Source organism: Athene cunicularia (genome assembly GCF_003259725.1).
Source record: "Athene cunicularia isolate RWA chromosome 5 unlocalized genomic scaffold, athCun1 chr5_part2, whole genome shotgun sequence".
Classification (NCBI taxonomy): Eukaryota; Metazoa; Chordata; class Aves; order Strigiformes; family Strigidae; genus Athene; species Athene cunicularia.
Window position 1 is genome coordinate 1513121 of NW_020799102.1, and position 12889 is coordinate 1526009.

The 12889-nt window shown below is 64.9% G+C and overlaps 2 protein-coding genes across 3 annotated transcripts in view; one reads left to right on the top strand and one right to left on the bottom strand.

Annotated features, from left to right (window-relative positions):
• The first annotated feature begins 291 nt into the window (after positions 1-291).
• Positions 292-4917, top strand: SIGIRR (single Ig and TIR domain containing). Of its 2 annotated transcripts, none has more exons than XM_026850436.1 (10): positions 292-381; positions 1655-1790; positions 2094-2280; positions 2369-2499; positions 2712-2852; positions 2965-3108; positions 3186-3288; positions 3369-3519; positions 4052-4232; positions 4375-4917. In XM_026850436.1, exons 2-10 carry the CDS (start codon positions 1784-1786, stop codon positions 4557-4559), a joined length of 1230 nt encoding a protein of 409 aa, XP_026706237.1. In that variant the 5' UTR covers positions 292-381; positions 1655-1783; the 3' UTR covers positions 4560-4917. The 2 variants fall into 2 exon arrangements, with proteins under 2 accessions (XP_026706237.1, XP_026706238.1); XM_026850437.1 differs by having other exon boundaries at positions 346-420.
• Positions 4918-5177: 260 nt separating this feature from the next.
• PKP3 (plakophilin 3) overlaps positions 5178-12889 on the bottom strand; it is a 12940-nt gene continuing 5228 nt past the window's right edge. The window contains exons 4-16 of the mRNA XM_026850157.1: positions 12842-12887; positions 11803-11879; positions 10881-11611; positions 10340-10463; positions 9982-10186; positions 9565-9739; positions 9174-9291; positions 8748-8915; positions 8215-8400; positions 7809-7962; positions 7215-7407; positions 6701-6788; positions 5178-6360 (exon numbers count right to left, since the gene is read on the bottom strand). Of these exons, the coding sequence (XP_026705958.1) occupies positions 6325-6360; positions 6701-6788; positions 7215-7407; positions 7809-7962; positions 8215-8400; positions 8748-8915; positions 9174-9291; positions 9565-9739; positions 9982-10186; positions 10340-10463; positions 10881-11611; positions 11803-11879; positions 12842-12887 (2301 nt within the window). The 3' untranslated portion in view covers positions 5178-6324. The remainder of the gene's footprint in view (positions 6361-6700; positions 6789-7214; positions 7408-7808; positions 7963-8214; positions 8401-8747; positions 8916-9173; positions 9292-9564; positions 9740-9981; positions 10187-10339; positions 10464-10880; positions 11612-11802; positions 11880-12841; positions 12888-12889) is intronic.

The window sequence follows — 12889 nt, forward strand, 5'->3', positions numbered from 1 at the left end:
GCCCTGCGCCGGGGAGCGCCGCGGCCCCACCGTCACCTGCCCCGCAGGGTCCTCTGCTGCGCCCCAAACCCGGGTGTCCCCACCCCGAGACGTGGGAAATGGGAGCACGCTGCTGCCCGTTACCCCGCGCTCCTCGCGGCCACCAGCCCTAACACCCAACGACCCCTTGGGCATCCACCGCCATGTCGTGCCCGAGAGCCAAGGGGCCTGGCTGGCTGCCCCTCTCCTTTGGGGCTTCCCGAGCCCTCTGGCCAGGCCGTGGCGCGTTGGGGCTTCCTTACTGCTGACCGCCAGAGTGAAACCATTCCAGAGTGACCCACCGGGCAGGGCCAAGCGGAGCCAGAGCATCCCCACCAGACAAAAAAACCTCGCTCCACCCCGGTACAGCATCTCCCATCCCCTTCCCCGGGTAAAAACCGGGTGGGCTGGTTCACCCTGGCCCCCGAAAGCGCTTTCCAGCTGCTCAGAGCATGTTCTGCTTAAGCGTCCCTCACGTACCTTGACCCCCAGCCTCACCCCAGCCTGGCACCGGGGCGGCTGTGCCCAAGGGGAGCAACGTGCCTCTGTCCCTGCTCAGAGCGGGGCAGCACTGCAGCCCCCCCTTCCCCTTTCACAGCAGCGGAGACGCAAGTTCTCCAGGGATGAGCACAGTCTCAGCAGCCCTGCTCTTACCCAAAACCAGTTTGCAACCAAGAGCAATGAAGCTCTGGGGAGGCAGCCGAGAGGGGTGTTTAACCCTTCCAGCCCCACAGTTACGCTGGCTGTGTTTACAGTCGCGCTGCCTCACAGAAACCCCGGCAACACGACGTCCTTGTCATTCCCACCCCAGCCCCAGCGGACGCATCACCCGTACTGGGAGCTCTGCAGGTGTCTGGGGCCATTGCAGCACGGCCCCACTGCCAGGCTCTGCTTTGCCGTTTAGCTCCCGGTGCCCGTTTGCATGGCTGCAATTATCGGCAGGGCACGGGGTGTCCTCCCTGGGCCCCCTCTTCCCATGAGGCTATTGCCACGATGCCCGCCAGAGCCGGTCCCGACCAGTGCCCCTGGTCCCCGCACACCATCCTGCCCGCACAGCTGCGCCTGCTCAGCTTCGCTCAACGCTGCGAAAGGTCACGCGATGGGAAGCTCCTGTTTCTATAAATAAACCACCCTGCTGTTTAATGAGTGATTTCAACTGGCACAGGCCAGGCTGGAAGCGGCACTGCAGCCAATACGGGGCGTTGGTAGCACAAGGGGGGTCCTGCCGAGCCCCCCCGCCCCACGCAGCCACGGGGGCAGCTCGCCGTGGTTTCACAGGGAAGTATCACACAGCCCGTGGCTGAGCTACAGCTGTGGCTCATTTCCCCTCGCTGGCCTCTGGTTTGAGCCAAAGCCACGTTTTTAACGTCCTGCAGCCCCTGGTTGGTCATTAATCACCTCCTGCCCGTAAATTCACAGTCAGGAAAGCCAGGCTACGAGTCGGTGCGAGGAGGGCAGGTGACCCAGTGACCACCAAATCATGGCCAGGACGTGGCTTGGGCTTTATCCCAGAGTGGCACCCGCCACCCTCCAGCCCAAATCACTGCAGGGAGCGATGGGGACTGCCAGGGTGCTCCCTGCGCCAGCCCAGCCCGGAGCACCCAGCGCTTATGGAGCCATTTCTGGTCTATCCCAGGCCCGGCCTGCCCTGTGGCGGTGGCCAGTGGACTTTGCCCTGCAGAAGACGCCGTGCCACGGGGGCCCTCCAGGGCGGGTGGCCCATCAGGGATGCCAGCAGCTCCCCCGTGCATCGCCTGAGCACGCTATGGCAGGTAGGCTGCAAAACCAACACTTCCACCCCTTTTCAGGTGGGAAAGACCCCCCCCTCCCTGGCAGGCATGGCCTGGGGTCTGGCTCATTTCTCCAGCCTTGCCTCGTAGGGCAGGCGAGGGTCCGTCCCAGCCCCGAAAACCGGCTTGGCCTGTTGCAAAACAGCCACAAGCGCCATTGGCTGCCAGACCCCCATGGCAGAGCTTGTTTTTCTGGGGAAGCTGGGATGGCTACAACTGTTGCCAGCCCAGCTGGGAGCTGGCTCAGATTTCCCATCCAAATCCCCCTTCCCGCTGTGCCCCCAGACCTTTGCAGCGTAGCCCCCGAAATCCTCGTCCCAGCCGCTAACGAGACACTGGAGCTGGCGCTGGGGAAGCAGGTAGCGCTGAACTGCACCGTGCGATGGGCGGCCGCTGAGCGCTGCGAGCCCATCCCTGCCTGGACCAAAGACGGGCAGTGGCTGGGCAGTGGGAGCAGCCAGGACACTGCCTGGTAAGGAGCCTGCCCTGGTCTCTGTCTGTCTGTCTGTTGGGGTGGGTTGCTGCACAGCCTAACCAATGGTGGCCCCATATCCCCCCAGGTTTGCCCAAAATGCCTCGGAGTGGCTCCTTGCCAGTGTCCTGCAGCTCAACCTCACACACGATTCTGACTTTGGGGTGTTTGCCTGCTGGGTCGGCAATGCCACGGCCACCTTCACCCTGCGGCGAGCGGGTAGGGACATGCTGGGGACAGGAGGGACACCTCCAAGGAGGGGCTGCTTGCCTCGGGCAGGAACTGCGGCCCCACGGGGACCATCGAGGCGGGTGTTAGGGGCATCGCAGCCTCTCCCCGGGCAGTGCAGCAGGGTGCCAGCCTACACCAAACCCAGCAAACCTGGGCCAGGGCCACCGGCCATGCTCACTGTGTCTCCCCTGTCCTCGCAGAGGTGGCAGGGCACGTGCCTGCAGTGCTGGCAGCCCTCCTGGTCCTGGCGCTCCTGGTGCTGCTAGCCGGGCTCTATGTCCGATGCCGCCTGAGCGTCCTCCTCTGGTACCGGAACCACTACGGCGAGCTGGAGATCAACGGTGAGGCATCGGGGAAGGGCATGGGGGCGGTGGCCCCCTCCCCGAGCTGGGGGCTTGCCCAGGCGTAGAGCCCTCCCTGGCATCACACCCCCTTCCCCGCGGCTCTCCCCAGATGGGAAGCTGTACGACGCCTATGTTTCCCACGCCACCACCCCCGATGACCGAAAGTTCGTCCACTTCATTGTGAAGCCGCAGCTGGAGAACCGCTATGGCTACAAGCTCTTCCTGGATGAGCAAACCATCCTGCCCAACTCAGGTAAGCACCAGCCCTGCGCGGGGTCAGGCAGAGGGGCCGCACCAGCACCCGGGGGCTTGAAATCCCTTTGCCTGCAGAGCCATCGGCCGACCTGATCATGAACGTGAGCCGGTGCCGGCGTCTCATCGTGGTCCTCTCTGTCGCATACCTGGAGCAAGACTGGTGCAACAGCAGCTTCAGGTAGGAGCGGTGCCTGCCTGCTCCCGGGGGGAGAGGGGCCAGTGAGGCCTTCGCCCTGCTGCCACGTGCCTTTCTCACAGGGAAGGGCTCTGGAGGCTGCTGGAGCTTTCCAAGAAACCCATCTTCATTGTCTTTGAGAGCCAGTACCGGGAGATCACCCACCCTGCTATCAGCCTGCTGAAGCAGCACCGCAGTGCCGTCACCTTGCTGGTGTGGCGAGCCGGCTCCATGGTGAGAGCCGAGCAGCACCCCAGCACCCCCCTTTCCATCCCCAGTGCCATGCTTTGTGTCAGCCTCCCCTCAATGCTCTGGGGCTGCTCCTCATGCTTCAGTTCTCCTAAAAAGCAGGTTGGGATGCTTATCTTTTAGAGGCAATTTCAAAAAAACACCCAACCACAACAGCTGTGGATCTGGGTGCTCAATTCCTGGACTTGTGCCATCAGAGGCCCCATGACACTCTGGGGCCTCCCTGAGCTCAGGCACCAGCATGAAGCCTCAGCTCTCACGGCGAAGCTTTGGCCTGTGGCTGCTCCAGCCATTTCAGGGCCAGGCAGGAGCTGGAGCCCTCCGGAGCGTTGCGGCCGGTTGGGCCGGTTTCTCAGCAGGCACGCTGCCACGCTGGGAGTGCAGCCTTCGCTTTGGCTGGGCTCCAATGCTGGGAGGGGTGAGCTGAGCCCCACACAGCCTTTGGCAGCACTGTGCAGGGCCAGGCTCAGCTCCAGGCTTGTCCTGACGCAGCCCATCTCCTCCCTGCCCCACGCAGACCCCATCCTCCGAATTCTGGAAGGAGCTATGCCTGGCACTGCCCCGCAAAGTGACCTTCCGAGGGACGGTGGGGGACCCACAGACCCAGCTGCAGGAGGACAAGGACCCCATGCTGATCCTGCACAGCAGCTACCTGGACAGCGGGGGAGACCCCCACCCCGACGGGGACCTCGGAACAGGTCTTTGGCCCCTGCTGCTTCTCCTGGGGAGGCAGATGTGCACTGGAGAGCACCTCTGGGCTCTGCTTCACCCTCCCATGCCAGGCGGGCTGGGCTTAGCCCCCTCCCCACCACCTAAACCCCCTCTCCCTGCTCCTTCCAGGCCTCCGAGGATGTGTTTTCAGAAGCCCCCCACCTCCCCGCATCAGTGGCCCCAGTGCTCCCACAGCAGAGGAGCCACAGCTGAGGGAGGGCCAGAGGCCCGAGATTGATGTCTCGGACCTGGGATCACGCAACTATGGTGCCCGCACGGACTTCTACTGCCTGGTGACAGAGGATGACATCTGAGCGGGGCTGCCGGCCAGTCAAGGCAGCATCCCACTTCCCTGCGGGGCTGCACCGACCTGGGTCACAGCCGGAGGAGCCTGGGCTTTGCGATGGGACCCAAGGCGAGGTCCCGGGGAAGGGCAGGAACCGGCTCCTTTCAGCAGCATGCTGCGTGGGGGAGCACCAGCTTCAGGGGACACCCCTGGGTGCTAGGCCCCCCTCCCTCACCGCGGGCACAGGGACATTCTTCGTGCGCTGGGTTGGGCGATGCTCTCTGAGAAGGGCCGTGCCCAGTCCTGGCGGCTCAGGGCTGGGAAACGCCCGATGGGAGAGGCCGAGGCACCTTCTCTCCTGTGGCAATAAAATGCTGCTGTGCCCAGCGTGTCTCTTCCCTCTGTGGGGATGCGGGTGCCACCGGCAGGTCTCCCCACAGTGGGCAGCACCAAGCTGTGTCCCCTCCCTGTGCCCTCAGCCCCACCGTGCTGATGGGGAGCAATGCCCGGCCATGGTGAGTGGGGTGGCCCCGTGGGGTGAGCTCAGCCCCATGCCAGTGTCCTGCAGGGAGCTCCCCCCACCCCATGTGCCAGCCGAGCGCGCAGGGGCAAGCAGGCGCCGTTCAAGGGCTTTATTTCAGGGGTACACCGGGCTCGGGCACCTGCCACATGGAGAGCTGGGGAGACAAACACACCATGACCCCCCTACCTTCCTGGCCCCGGCAGCACTGCCCGGTCTCCCCCACCCTCCACCCCTGTACCTACTCTACCTCATTTCCCAAACAGGGCGTTCGATGCCCCCCCAAGCGTAGGGTCTCCCCACCCAGCCCCAAACCCACTGGCAGACCGACCAAAGCTGCCCCGCAGCCCACCCGCACGCCCCGGCCCAGTCATCGCCTCACCAGGGAGAGCCTTGGACCCGCTGCCCAGCCAGCGCTGGGCACCGAGGGCATCTCCCTGCCCTGCGGGGAGACGCCACCCGGCAAACACCGGCCAGCCCGGCCCCAATCCTGCTTACACAGCACCGGCCAGGCCCAGCCCTGAGCGCAGCAGCTGGCAAGGAGCAACAGCTGCGGCACAGCACAGGGACAGTCCCCATGGGGCGTACGAGGTGGCTCTGAGGGCCCCCGCCTTCTTGCAGTGAGGGCACGAGCGGCCTCAGTCACAGTACCCCCACCCCTGACAAAGGAGGGACACAGCTCCATGGTGCCAGTGCTGCCTGCCAGCTCCCTACAGCCACGGTGCCACCCCATAAAAATTTGGGAAAGCCCCTGAGCTCTGCAAAGCCCCATCTGCACCCAGCCAGGGCAGCGCCTGCATAACCCATGGCACGTCCCACACCAGCTCCCTCCCAGCCTCTGGCACCCCATGACTGGGGGAGTTGCAATGGGGTGCCCCTAGAAGCCCCCTCCCCACCAGCATCACTTTGCAGGAGCTCTCCCCCCAAAAGCCCTCCAGCTCCTGTCCTTCTGCCGAGACAAGCTGAGCTTTGCCACGACTCCCAAGGAGCAGGAAGGGTCCCCAGGGGCTGAGCACCCCTGGGTGCCACGGGGCAGACCCCCACTAACTGGGGTGCCAGCAGGGTCCCGCAGCAGAGCCAAAAGCAGTCACTGCATTTAAGGCTGTGGTGGGAGGGAGGACAAGTGTCCCCCCACCCAGGAATGGGGGATGGAGAGGCGAGGGAAGCAGCGGAGACTACACTATGGAGCGGGGGTCCGGCAGCGAGCAGCCTCCCTGGAGGAGCGTCCCAGCAGGCAGTCAGGGCTGGGCAGTCCGGCGGGTGGGGGGTGTCCTCACAGGCCGAGGAAGTCCTCCTTCCGGTAGCCCTTCTGCCAGGAGACAGGCCACCGTCACCTCCCACCCAGGGACAGCAGGAATGCCAACACCGACCCTGTGCCAGCACCAGCATGGCCAAGCTGTCCCCGTGCCAGGCCCATGGCCATCCTCCCCCACCGGTGCGGGTGCCACCGCAGTGACAACACTCTGGGGATGTCCCCAACCCTTCATGAGGGGGGAGGCATGGAGTTGAGGCTCATTCTCTGCCCAGAAGCATTTGGGCAGTGTGGCTTTCTGGGGTGAAACCCTTGGCCTGGAGTCCCTTGGGATCCACCCGTAGGATCCAGCACTGGGTCCCACCAGCCGGAGCGGGCGCTGGGGGGTGGTACGTACCGTCTTGAAGTCCCGGTGGAGCTTGGTGTACTGCCACATGTTGCCCAGGAGGCTGGCTGCAGCTCTGGAGGACTTCTCGTTGTCCGAGCTGGGACAGGGACAGGATGCAATGAGCTTTGGGTACTGCTGCACAGGGGATGGTGCCCACAGCCCAAGGACACCACCCCAGGAGGGCCCCGAGGGGCTCAGAACTTTGCACCAGTGGGAAGACTAAAGGCTGGAGCCCACTGCAGTGGGCAGGGTGGCAAACACCGCTGGTGAGGCAGCTGAAAGCACCCAGATGGGAAGGAGGAGGCTGCAGTGATGGGCAACCCCCTGGTGGGCTGTCCTGAGGAGGTGGCAAGGGGCTGGTCGGTGGCCATGAGGCCACTCTGAGCTGGTCTGGGGACTCCCAGCACCAAGCCTGGGGAAGAGAGACTGGTTATGACCCTCTCCCACCCCACCAGGCCAGGGGAGGAAGGGCAGAGCAGGACGGGACACCAGGTCTGAGCTGGGACAACAGAGCAGCTCCCACCTGTCCCTTCTCTTCTTAATGTAGAAAAGCTTTCGGAGGCCGTCAAAGTAGACGATGTCACGGGCGGCCATGGGGCTCTCCACCACCAGGTTGTTGAGGACTGCAATGATGTTCACGATGACATCGGCGGGCGGCGCCTTGTCCCCGACACTCCCCGGCAGCTTCTCAATCAAGTGACTCACCACCTTGGTGGCTGGTGGGCAAAGGCAGCACATCAGGGCTGGTGGCCAGACCCAGGGGACACGCAGCAGCCTGGGAAAAAACCCTGCAGCCTCCCGGGGCTGAGGGGGGGACAGAGGGTCCAGCCACGGGCCTGAGGGGCAGCACTGGGGACGACTTCAAGCCCTTTGCTCTGTGGAGTCTCTGCTGAGACTCCTCAGCACCTGCGCGAGGAGTTGGGAGACGAGGACAAAGCTGAGTGAAACGGTGGGGTTGGTGGCAGAGCACAGAGTGAGGGGTTCGGTTATGGGGGACAGCCCGGCCATGCACGCAGGGAAGGTGCCAAGACGTGGCTGGAGGCCAGACCAAGGAGGGGAAGGGTGGAGGGCATCCACTGGGCTCCCCCCGGCAGCTGCAGCCCTGCCCAGCACTCACACATCTCGTCCTTGTTGCGGGCATGGCGGGACAGGTTGCGGATGAGCCCCGTCAGGGAGCGCAGCTGGTGGTGGTCGGCGGTGCGGACGCGGTCCAGCACGGGGTTCAGGATGCGTTCCTGCTCCAGCGCCAGCCGGCTCAGCACGCCCGCCCACTGCCAAGACAAACACCCGCTGCCAACCCGCCGGCTGCCGCTGCCTCCCACCCCACCCTCCTCCTCCTCCTCCTGCTCAGTGTGATGACCCATGCCCAGGTGGTGAGAACCATGATAGCCATCTCTCCCACCCAGGAAATGGTGGCACGTCCCCTCCCCAGGCATGGCGGTGACCGGCCGTGTGCTGGGGACAAGCGGGTGGGACGGGTCAAACCCCAAGGGTCAGTGGCCGTTCCCCTTGCATGCCCTCACCCTGCGGTCCCCCGCGGTGATGTTCTGCAGGGCGCCCGAGGCCGCCTCTGTGGTGTGCTTGTTGAGCTCGCAGCGCTGCAGCAGCCGGTTATAGATGCCCACGATCTGCGGGTTCCAGAGCCACTCCATGCCCTTGGGGTCCTTGGAGACCTCCGTGAAGGTGACGATGTCCGCGTTCAGGTAGTGCTGTGGGTAGGGGGACAGCCCTGTCAGACTCACAGAGGATGGCCCTGCTGCGGTGTCTCTCGCTGCCTGTGTCCCCTTTTCCCTCAACCATGGGGCAGCTCTAGGCTAGTGGGGACCTGGCAGGTCCCCCCGGCTGCGTTGCGCCCCATGGCATGTGGGGGTTTGGCACCCTGATTCACACCACACACCTGATTCACCCTCAGCTGAGCTCACGCGTGTCCCACCCATCAGCCGAGGCTGGCGTCCACCTCCACCCCAGCGTCACCTGCACCGCCGGCCGCGTCCCAGTGCCAACCCCGCCCCAGTGAGGCAGCCGCCGCGGAGCCCACCGCCTCCCCAGCCCTGACCTCACGTGCTTTCTTGCTCTGGGGGCTGAAGCAGCCCACCAGCTCCCCTGTCACCACGTTGCTGTTGTTCCTCCTGTGGCCCTCCAGGCGCTGGAGGGACGACGGGGGCATCTCATCGTACAGGCGGTAGGAGAGGTTGCGCAGGACGCAGACGGCATTCTCCACGCTCTGGGGAGGGGAGACGGGACACAACGGGGTCAGTCCTTGTGCCACCTGCCAGGGCGTCGCCAGCTGGCATGTCCCCTGGGGCACAGTCGCATGGGGCTCTGTGGCCAGAGTCACCCTGATGGCACCAGTGGTGCCCCACTGTGCCCAGTAAGCCCAGAGGGAGCCAGAATGGTTTTCCCACCAACACAAGACAGTCAGGCAGGAGGGAGCAGTGCCCTGTCAGAGGGTACCCAAACTCTGCCAGCTCCCGGGGCTCACCTTGTCCTCTGACTTGCCCACTTCCAGGGAGCTGTTCACGTAGTGGATCATGGAGTCCACCAGCCCATGGCACTCGCGCATCTTCTGCCGGGTCTGCTGGCTGGCAGAGCTGAGATTCCTGCACGGGGAACACAGGTCAATCACAGCAAGAAAGGGCTTCCCCACAGCCACCCCCTCCTGCTGCTGAGCACCACCACGGGGAGGGTGGAGAATACCTCTCCTGTGGGGCTGACCCGGCTTTGCCTAGATGCATGAACCCTGCAAGGGACAGGGACCCCAGAAACCAGCCCTGGAGCCCTCATTCCTTGTGCAGACAGAGCAGATGGGGTCTTTTCCCACACCCAAAAGTTCACCCACAGCAGGAGGAGCAGATCCAGCCCAGAGCAGGTACCTGAGGAAGCCCGTGGAGTTGTAGAAGATCTCTGCCTCTGAGGGGTTCTGCTGGATGACACCTGAGCCCCCCAGCCCAGAGAGGGGGACCAGGACCAGGTCTGTAAGCTGCTCCAGCGTGTCCCGGGCCAGGCGATCCTTCAGGTTGTCACTGGAAGAGAGATTCCACAGGATCCCTGCGCAGAGAAGGACCCTCAGTCCTGGGAATGGCTGGAGAGTGCGTCCTCCCCAACTCAGCACCCCATGGGCTCACGCCGACCACCCTCAGTCAGGAGCAGTCGTGGGATGGGGCAGGTGACAGCGACAGAAAGATGCCCTCCCCATGAAGTGTCAGCCCAACTTTACTCCTGGCTGGGGGCACCAAGTGCCACCCTCAAGGGAGGAGGACCCCCAACCCACCCCTGCCCTCAACCCTGACCTGTGACGTTCTTGCGGAGCTCATCGTCAGGCTCTCGCAGTGTCCGCATCAGCTCGTAGATGCCATTCTCCTCCACCAGCGCCAGCTTGTTCTCGGCATTGTCATAGATGAGGTTGCGCATGGCACCCGTGGCATGGCGCTGCACCTCCTGGTTGGGGCTGTTGAACAGCTTCACCAGCTTGGGCATGGCCTGGAGGCTGCGGGCCTGGGAGGGGAGAGCCCGGTACGTTGGGACACCTGGCCGCGCTCCCATTCAGCCAAGGGTGGGCTCCCTCCGGCCCCTCCACCTTCCCCAGGGTGCTCCACCCCACAGAGGGGCTGGGGACAGCCCCTTTTCCCTCGTCTCCTGGGAGCTCACCTGCTTCTTGGCGTTGCTGTCACTGTAGCATTTGTGTTGGAGGTAGGCAGCACCCAGGACCTGCAGGTTGGGGTCACTGGCTATCAGGTATTTCACTGCCGAGGGCAGGTCGATGTCGTCAAACCTGGAAGCCACAGGTAGGTGAGGAAGAGCCCCGGCAGAGCATCCCACGGTGGTCCTCCGCCCCTGCACCCTGCCATGTCCTGCATCTCGGTAGGGACCCATCAACCCACCCCCTAATCACTACGTGCCTGGGGCCGGGGACCCCAGACCCACCTGAACAGGCACCTTCTGCCCTCGTGTCTCAGGACATGCGAGCAAGAGGAGCTCAGGCCCCAAGCAGGACATGCTGGGAGGCTGATCCACGCCACAGTCCATCCCCAAATGGTGGCACAGTGGGGCCAAACTGTGCCACCATCTCCCCCCTCCTCCCGCAGCCCTTGCAGCGGGGCAGTGCCAGGCCGGAGATGGAGGGTTTGCCCTCAACTGGCCAAGCAACTGAGGTGGGGACAAGGGCTGAGCCAGTGCCATGAGCACTCACCCGCCCGACGGGTGGCCGAGCAGTGCACTGTGCCCGTTGTACATCTCCGCAGCGCGCTGGTCCTGGAGGTGGTGGCTGGACTCGGCCAGGCTGCGCACCGAGGGCGCACGAGAGCTATGCTCCACCATCCCCATGTATGAGCTCCCGAGACCCGCTGGCGGGGCCGCCTGGATGCTGCCGAAGGAGCCAGTGCTCAGCCGCGACCGGTTGTTGCTCTGGAAGCGCTGGAGCGTGCGCATGGCAGGCGCCCGGATGGTGCGGCTCTGGGTCACCTCGCCGCCCTCCAGCCAGTCAGATGCGGCCTTGGTGGCAGAGCCGGCGCTCATCTGCCTCTCAAAGGTGTAGGAGCGGGTGAAGCCACCGTTGCCTTGGCTTTTATAGAGGGGACGGTGACCAATGGGCTCCAGCTGCTCTGAGATGACACTGTAGCGGTCGTCTGCCATGGTGGGGGGCTGGAGCGGCCCGTCGGCCAGCCGCAGGGAGCGCAGCGAGAGGGTGTCGAAGTTCTGCCGGGACCGGTAGTTGCGCTCGTGGAAGGAGCTGGGCCGTGGAGAGGTGGTGGTGGTGGTCTGAGACAGGGTGTAGCCAGCACCGTAGCCCCGGCCCTTTGCCAGGCCCCCATTGCTGATGGTCGCCATCCGCTTGTGCGGGGTGAGGTCGACCGCTGAGCGTGAGGACCAGCTGCTGCCCTTCAGGGTGCCAAAATCCTTCTTGGCCAGTGGCTGGTACAGCTGCAGGGGGGCAGGAGGGGGTTAGGGGGTGGCTGCAAACCCGTCCCTCCAACCCCACCCCAGGGAGTGGGAAGGATGGAGCCGAGAGCCTCTACTGGCACAACCAAAGCTACAGCCGGCGGCTGGGTATCAACCAGATCCCCAGCCACGTGCACTGGCGCAGGGTGGGGGCTGAACCCCCCGGTACATACCGAGGCTTTGGGGTCCAGGCCATTGCTCTGGGAGTGGGAGCTGAAGGAGGAGCGCAGGGTTGTGCCATACTGTCCACCTGCGGGACAGAAACAGGGGGTTGGTGTGTGCAATGGGGAGAGACTCATCCCGGGCGGACCTGCTCGAGGAGCCCCCAAGACCGAGGGAGATAAGGGAGGGGGAGAACACTGCCTCCACCTGCCTGCTGGCAGTGGGGAGCAGGAGAGGCAGCAGCAGTGCCAAGTGGTGGCCTCCCACCTTCCACCATACCCCAACAGCGAAGGGACTAATTGCCACCTTGGTGGGGACACAGCAGCTCCACCTGGTCCCCTCAAGCCAGAGCTAGAGTGGCAGGGCCAGGCACCCACCCCCCAACCAAAGCCCATCGCGGCTCCATCACCCTGGGGACCCCAAGCTGCACCCTGCGCTTCCCTCCCGCCCTGACACCTCCCAGGGCTGCCGGCGGCGACGGGGAGGGGGACGCTGCCAGCCCCGGAGGTGACGGGAGAGTGACTCACGCCCGCACCCGGGGAAGCCCTTGGGGTGCTAAGGGGAAGGTCTCCCCCCACTGCTCGGGTCCCCCAGCACCTTGGATTATGGGGGGGGCTCGGTGGGACCCCGTGCTGGAGCTGGGCGAAGCGGCAGGGCGGAGGCCGCGAGCGCAGACGTTAAATGGAGGAGCTTGGAGCCCAGCCAGCGGCGCTGCTCAAAGGCTGGGGGGGACGGGGGATGGGAAAAACCTCCCTCCCCGGACCAAAACGGGGTGTGGGACCCCCGGCAGTGTAAACTCCCCCAAGGGACAGGTGGGGAAACTGAGGCACGACCCCTGAGTGGGGTGAAATGACCCCACACTGGGGCCGTGCTGTCCCCATCCCTGGTGCCGGGAGGGTTCGGTTGGGCTGGGGGGCGCGACCCCTCAGTCGGGGTGTGAGCCGAAGCGTGGTGCCAGCCAAGGGCTTGCCACCTCCTGCTCCGATGCCTGCGCCCTGGGAATGGTGTGGGGCGGGGGGAGGGATGCCCGGAGCGGGGGGGTTCTCCCACCTCTGCTGCCGTCGGCGTGGTCAGGGGCATCGTGGCGGGCGGGCGTCT

What these genes read in the sequence shown, in the direction of transcription:
- SIGIRR (XM_026850436.1), top strand. An exon ending in AGCAGCCAGGACACTGCCTG is followed by an intron (nt 2,281 to 2,368) that starts GTAAGGAGCCTG and finishes ATATCCCCCCAG; the next exon opens with GTTTGCCCAAAATGCCTCGG. An exon ending in CTTCACCCTGCGGCGAGCGG is followed by an intron (nt 2,500 to 2,711) that starts GTAGGGACATGC and finishes CTGTCCTCGCAG; the next exon opens with AGGTGGCAGGGCACGTGCCT.